The sequence below is a fragment of the Sorex fumeus genome, unplaced genomic scaffold, assembly GCF_029834395.1.
Source record: "Sorex fumeus unplaced genomic scaffold, SorFum_2.1 ptg000115l, whole genome shotgun sequence".
Classification (NCBI taxonomy): Eukaryota; Metazoa; Chordata; class Mammalia; order Eulipotyphla; family Soricidae; genus Sorex; species Sorex fumeus.
In genome coordinates, this window is record NW_026606172.1 from 5,453,768 (window position 1) to 5,460,565 (window position 6,798).

A 6,798-nucleotide genomic window follows, 5' to 3' on the forward strand; every position below is an offset into this window, starting at 1 on the left:
TCCAGAACCAACTTGAAAACTATGTAAAGGCCAAAAACTCAGCAGAACTTGCTTAGAAAGAAGACCTGTAATACTATAAAGAAAGTATAGAGAGTCTACTAGCCCCGTGGTAATGTGTAAAACAGAAACATGTAGAATCACTTTAAAAGAGGGTGTGTACTATATGGTGAAACAATGACAGTATTTGTGCTGGGCCTAAAGACCTTAGACAACTGTTTTAGTAATTTTAGCTAGAGAAACCAGCAAGAGAAAAGAAATCCTGATCACAAATACTGAGGACTGTAGATTTTGGCAGAGAATGTAACCAGTAATCAATTAAGCATAGGTAAAAAATATATATATATATTACTACTATTAAAGTATTTTTCTTAAACAACTTGTTTCATCTTTCTCTTTTCTTCCTTAAAAAAAAAATTCACCAATTTTCAGTCCTAAACGTTTTTACCTAAAAACTGTATATAATGGCAGAGAATGTAACCAGTAATCAATTAAGCATAGGTAAAAAATATATATATATTACTACTATTAAAGTATTTTTCTTAAACAACTTGTTTCATCTTTCTCTTTTCTTCCTTAAAAAAAAAATTCACCAATTTTCAGTCCTAAACGTTTTTACCTAAAAACTGTATATAATGAACTGCAATTCTCAAACCCCCAATAAGTACTTAGTTGTGTCTCATTTCAGGTTTTTTTTTATTAGCAAGTTAATAGCATAAAACCAAGTAAAATTGGATACTTTCCCTCTCTTCTCCAATAAAATCTTTCTCACCCAATTCACTAAAGAAATGTTTACATTATTAAAATAATGGTGTTTTCAAAAAGTTTTGAGGCAGGTCATAATTTAGGTAAGTCCCTTTAGGTTTTCAAAGACAGAGATATTGGCACCATCACAGCTTCCATTAAAAAGTTGGCAAAGGGCAATTCTCTGCTAAGATAAATGAGAAAATGAGAAGCACTGCAGTACAGTGCACTAAAGAGTTTAGATAAATACTGATCATTATTATGAATAGAAGATAACTGATCTGTGTTCAGAAAAAGTAGGCCTGAGCAACTTCTACTGGTGGAGCTCAGTAGAGCACAACAACCTAGGAAATATCTGGGTACTATAGTGCCATTAAAATGTTGTATTTTGTTTGGCAGAAAGCACAATTAATGTTTTTTGGTGAGATTCAGTTTGTATATATGGTGACTTCATTTCTCCATAAACAATAAGGCATCACATCAGTACTAATGACAGGTAATATATCCAATCTATATCAGAGATTATGAACTCTATACAAGTAGCATTAATGGCTACCATCCCAATGAGGCAAGAAAAAAAAAAGAAATTTTGTTTCAAAGCTCTTTGCACAACATTTTACCTCTAAATGCACTAAAAATTCAAGGTGGAATGATGATAATAGGAAGGTAATCTATAGCAAGCTCTGGATATTAGACACACTACCTTTTGACTGGTAAAAACTTTTATATCTGGGGTTTGTCTATAAAATATAAACTACTATAGCTATGTTCCCATGTAGGCTGAAGACAGTAATCTTACAAATATGGAATACAGAAAAATTCAGAGTGTGCATAATCCAACTTTGAAAGTTACATACAAATTACTTTGGTTCAGATCAATGCATTTCAGAAAGAAGACACTTAAAATATAAACACCAAGAGTGATATACTTAACACAGTTTGTGGTTACATCACAGAATTACTTGACAAAGAAAGCATTTGATAATCAAGTTACCTAGAAAAAAGAAGTCTATATGTAGGAGCACCATAAGCAATACATGTCAAAGTAAGAAAGAGCATGGTATATACTGATGGACACAGAACTATATTACTGACAATAAAATGTCAAAGACATGGTCAAACTGACAAAGGTGAGATCAAGAAAGATTATATTATGTCTTACTGAAGAGTTCCATATGATCCTGAAAGAATCCATGATGGAAGACGAGTGCAGAAGGGAGGGAAGGAAGGAAAGGAAGAGTTAAGAGAGAAAGAGAAGCCTAGAGATAGGGAGGAAGCAGTGAAAAAAAAGGAAATATTGAAAGGAAGAAAGAAAAGAACAGTGAGAGATTTTAAGACTCATAAAATTAAGAAAGTCATGGCATAGAGAAAAATTTCAAGGAAGAAATAATTATGAGGATCTAAAAACAAAACATTTTCCCAAAATATCACAGTAATTAAAAAAAAGTCCACTGGATTTATGAACATATAAGTCACTGATGTCAAAAGTTATCATTATGAGATGTAAAATAAAGTGCTGTAAAATGGGTTGGAGGGGTTTCCTAAGAAATTTTGAAAAAAAATGGATTTACAAGAGATACATATGGTCCTTCAAAAAGTTTCAAAAACACAAAAACCAGATGCATTGAGGGAAAGTCAGGGAGGGGGTTGTTTCCAGTTCTACCCTGTTAGAAATAAAGACTCTTTTACTAATTCTAGGAGAGTCTACCTCACTGAAAAAAAGGTAAACATTACAAAGTATCTACCAAGGGTTGAGAATTGGATGATTTAACAAGACCATCAAAATTAAAATCTACTATAGGATCACTAATAAGAAAAAAATAACACTGGTACAGTTCTCCAGCTAGTTAGTCCTAAACCTCTCAATTTTCACAATAGTGGGAATAATAGAACTTTTAGAGTTTGTGAAAATTAAGTAAGATACTGCACACAGAATGCTAAGACTTATAGTTACCTTATAGTGAACCTCAAAACTTGTCTTTATAGAGAATAACAAAATATACATAGTGCTTAAATAACTTCAGTTTGTAAGAGTCACATACAGTAAGTAGTGCAGACATGACAAGTCCTCATGACATCCTGATTAATAGGCTCTAATTAGCTTCAAAAATGAGATGACTATTTTAGTTCACTTAGAAAAAAAAACATTGTACATAAGCACATAATTTTACACAGAAGTAGATGTATACAGATCGACAGAAAGAAAATTAAGTACTCAATTGTAATTTCAAATTCAAAAGAATCTTTCTCTTCTAAGGCATTAAGGTACATTTCTCAATAATTTCTGTAACAAAAGTGTACACTGCAGAGACTTGTTCCTCTTTGTGTCAAAAATGAATTAAACATTATTCTGAATAGTAATAAGTGCTGTAATGTTGTCTCCCTTTTTAATTTATATGTGCAGTAGTCTTTAATGATATAGTCTGCAACTCTTCCAGCCAATTCTAAGAAACAAGATTCAATTATTCTGCAAATCTATAAGCAGTAACACATTTCCCTTATATATCAGAATTTTATTACTGCTGAACCAGATAAAAAGACAGCACAGTAAAGATCTTATGATCAATAATCAAGGAGTCTGGGAATCTTGGAGAACTGCATATAAATACATTATACTTCATAATATATAGCCTCATTACTGCTAGAATACTGTCACCTTCAAAATAAAACACCTCCTTTTTAATAAAAGCAGCGATCAAGGCATCAGCAAAGCTCTATATCAAAATACTGAAAGTACAAGTATCTAAAATTAAGATGTTATTAAGTGATCTGAATTGGCATGATAATTGAAAAAAATCAATTGTGCAGACATTAGAGTAAATAATATACTGGTAAGATTTACATTAATAAATTTCACACACAGGCTGATTCAGTAGCAAAGTTCCTGAATAAAGTCTTAAAAGACTTTTTTTCCACAAACAAGTCAGTTTAGCAAAAACATTATTTCTTGAGATGAATTAATTCAACTGCAAATGAGTATAAATAAACAACTTCTCTGCATATCCTTACTGTCACCCCCCCCCCAAATATTCTGCTGTGTATTTCAAGTGCATAGCCACTAGATTGTCAAAAGCTCTAAGAACCATGCAATGAGAAAACAGAACTGATACTTTTGTCATTGAAAAAGATTTTAAGCAAGCAAGAACACCATGTTACTAGCATCCTCTCAGAGTGAAGAAAAATAAGTTAAATTATATGATAAATTAGCGTAAAATAACAGTAAATGTTGACGTTAAAGATAGAATAGCAAGGCAAAGATAAGGTCTTTGTTATCCCCCCTCCATCTCCATCTTCCACCCCCCACCCCCTTCTTGCTGGCACTGTAATAATGTATACAAAGCGGGGAAAGGTGTTATCCTGGATCTGGACAGCTTCCCCAGTTTGTACTAATCACTGTCTAGCTACCCCTGCTCCTTTTGTGGCAACTGGACCCTCACAAAGAACAGCAACCACCTAGGGTAGACACGTCATGGGAGGTGTGTGTGGGGGGGGGGAGGGGGGACGCTGTTCTCTACCATCCCCAAAGATTCTGATTGCCCCGTGTTGTTCTCCGGCGGGGGAATCCGGACTGATCAATCAGGGCTGCAGGCAAACTTTCAAAGAGAGGCACCGCGGCCCACGACCTCAACGCACGCATTCCCGCGCGCTCCCGTTGGGTCTTGTTTTCCCCGAGCATCTATTTCCATCCGCACTGATATTGCGGAAGCCCGAAATTCACTTGGTACGGGGAGCCCGTGACCCACCGTCCTCTAGGCATCCCCACCCCGCAATACCCTCCCTTTCCCCTATTCCATAGCCACCAAACTGCAGCAGAGCAACAGCTCCACCAACCCACAGGTTTCCGGTAGGAACGCCCACCAGGGCAGTTCCCAACTGCGGGGAGCAAGAAACCGACCCTTGAAAAACATCAAGTGCCACAGCCTCCGAGCCCCGGCGAGGACCAGCAGCCTCCCCACGCCGAGGATGCTCACGGTCCCACGAAAGACACACGCGGACGCTGGCTGGCGGGCGGGGGGCGGGTAAGGATGAAGTGCAGGTGGGGAATGTTACGAGACGGAAGCGGCCAGCCTGCAACCGGCCAGGGACAGGTGAGGCGTGTCAGCAGGCGAACGCGGACCAGCCAAGAGGTGACGCGCCAGGGCGGTCACCTGTGGGGCCAGTTGGTCCAGCCCCGCCCCCCTCCCCCAGCGAGAAATCTCGGGAGGAAGCTCCCTCCTCCTACAGAGCCATCTCACCCCCAAACCCATAACCTTCCCCCCGCCCCTCCAAAAAAAATAATAAAACAGCCCAGAAAATGGTCATGCTGGGGCCCCTGGGCCCGGGCCGGAACTTACCATCCACGGTCTTCTTCTTGAAGAGGGACGCCATGGTCAGCGACGGCGCCCGGGCGGCCCGGTTCGGCCCGAGACTCGGAAAGGACACACGAAGAGGGCAGACGCGCAGGACGTCTCGGGAGGGCGGCCCGGGGGGCGGGGGGGCGGCGCGGGAGCAGAGAGCGCGCGGGGTCCGGGAGGGAGCCGCGGAAGGAAGGGGCCCGGTTCTGCCGGCAGCCACTCCGGTCGCTCAGGTGACCGCCAACTAAGACACTTTTTTGGAGAAGTCACTTCGGGGCGGCGCCTGCGCACTGCGGCGGTGGCGCCTGCGCACTGCGGCGCCTGAAGCCGCGTCGCTGCCCTCACCGCCCCTCGGCCGCCGGCTCCCGCGGCTCGCGCCGACGGGCCGAGCTCCGGGGCCGGGCTAGGGGTGCTGGCGCCGAGTGCCTGGGGATGCAGGGCGTCGGCGGCCGAGCTGGAGCCCTGCTGATTGCTTGCCTCTGTGCCCCGGGCGAGAGGAGGGGAGATGGGGGCTGGAGGGGCGGGAAATGAAGCTGGAAGCAGGTTTCCCCCGTACCCACCCAAGGTCTTAGGGCAGGTGTGGGTGCTTCCTGGAACGGTCCTCCCGTTGCTGCCCGTGTGGATTCAGTCCTGAGTTTGGGGGGAGCAGTAGTAAGCCGAGGTCGTTTCCCGATGATTGGCTGACTGTGGGGCTCATGCCCTCTTCCTGACGAGCTCTGCGATCTCCATGGTGCCCACCCACATGCAGCCTCCCGGAGGGAGTCAAGGCGTGCAGCCGCTCCCCGCCCCCCCCCCCGGAGGGGGCATCTGGGAATCTGGTTTCTAGGCGTGGGGATGGCGGGGGAGGGGCAAGGGGGCAATAGAATGGGCAATCACTTTCTTAATGAAATGCTCTTTTTTTTTTTTTGCTTGATGTTCTTGACTGAAACAGATTTGCCCCCCCCCCCACGCCGTACCCATTAAATTCTATTTATTGGTATATGGTTTAAATGTATGCAACTTTTTTTTTAATCTTGATCGGTCAAGAATTCATGACTATACTGTGAACCTATTAGACTATATAGCTGTATAGTACAAAAAAACTCCATACTATTGTGAGAAAAAGCTCTATATCATATTAAAGAAAAAGCATAGTGAATTATTTAGAGTCTGTGTGTATAAGCATAAATATGAGAAACAATCTGTTCATTGTTTTACTCCATTTTGTATGTGTTTATAGGTGTGTATATGTATATATATATATGATTTTGCTATTTCAAATCTTAATGTCACTGTCATTTTTTCCTTACCAATCTATTAGTACTTGAAAAGAAACATTGTCTTCTGTAAGATCAAATAGTATGTCCCCTCCCCCCAGACATGTGATTTCTGATAGGGAAGACACACCCAATAATAGTGTCAATCCTGTGAGTCACCTTTGACTTTATGAATCATGTTTCAAGGATTTTTAACTCAGACTTCTCTTCTTTATTTTTTTTTATAAGCTGTCAAGACCTTCAGGACTTCTGATGATTCTGTTATTGCTGCTTAAGTTTAGTTACCTGTCCAGTTGTGAAAACTTTCCTTATAAATGACACGCAGTATGCAGTATCTAATTGTCTTGATCCTCCTAAAGTTATGCTAGATGTCATGAAAAGGTGAGATAAGGAAGTTTTTTAAATGCAGAGATTTAGCTTGCAATTGCAAAGCTTAGCCCTTCCTGGAGCAAACTATAAGGAAAAAG

At 41.2% G+C, this 6,798-nt stretch overlaps 1 protein-coding gene across 1 annotated transcript in view; it reads right to left on the bottom strand.

Annotated features, from left to right (window-relative positions):
- CHMP2B (charged multivesicular body protein 2B) overlaps positions 1-5,357 on the bottom strand; it is a 30,378-nt gene extending 25,021 nt beyond the window's left edge. Inside the window, exon 1 of the mRNA XM_056135442.1 lies at positions 5,076-5,357. Coding sequence (XP_055991417.1) covers positions 5,076-5,109 — 34 coding nt within the window. The 5' untranslated portion in view covers positions 5,110-5,357. The remainder of the gene's footprint in view (positions 1-5,075) is intronic.
- Positions 5,358-6,798: the final 1,441 nt, after the last annotated feature.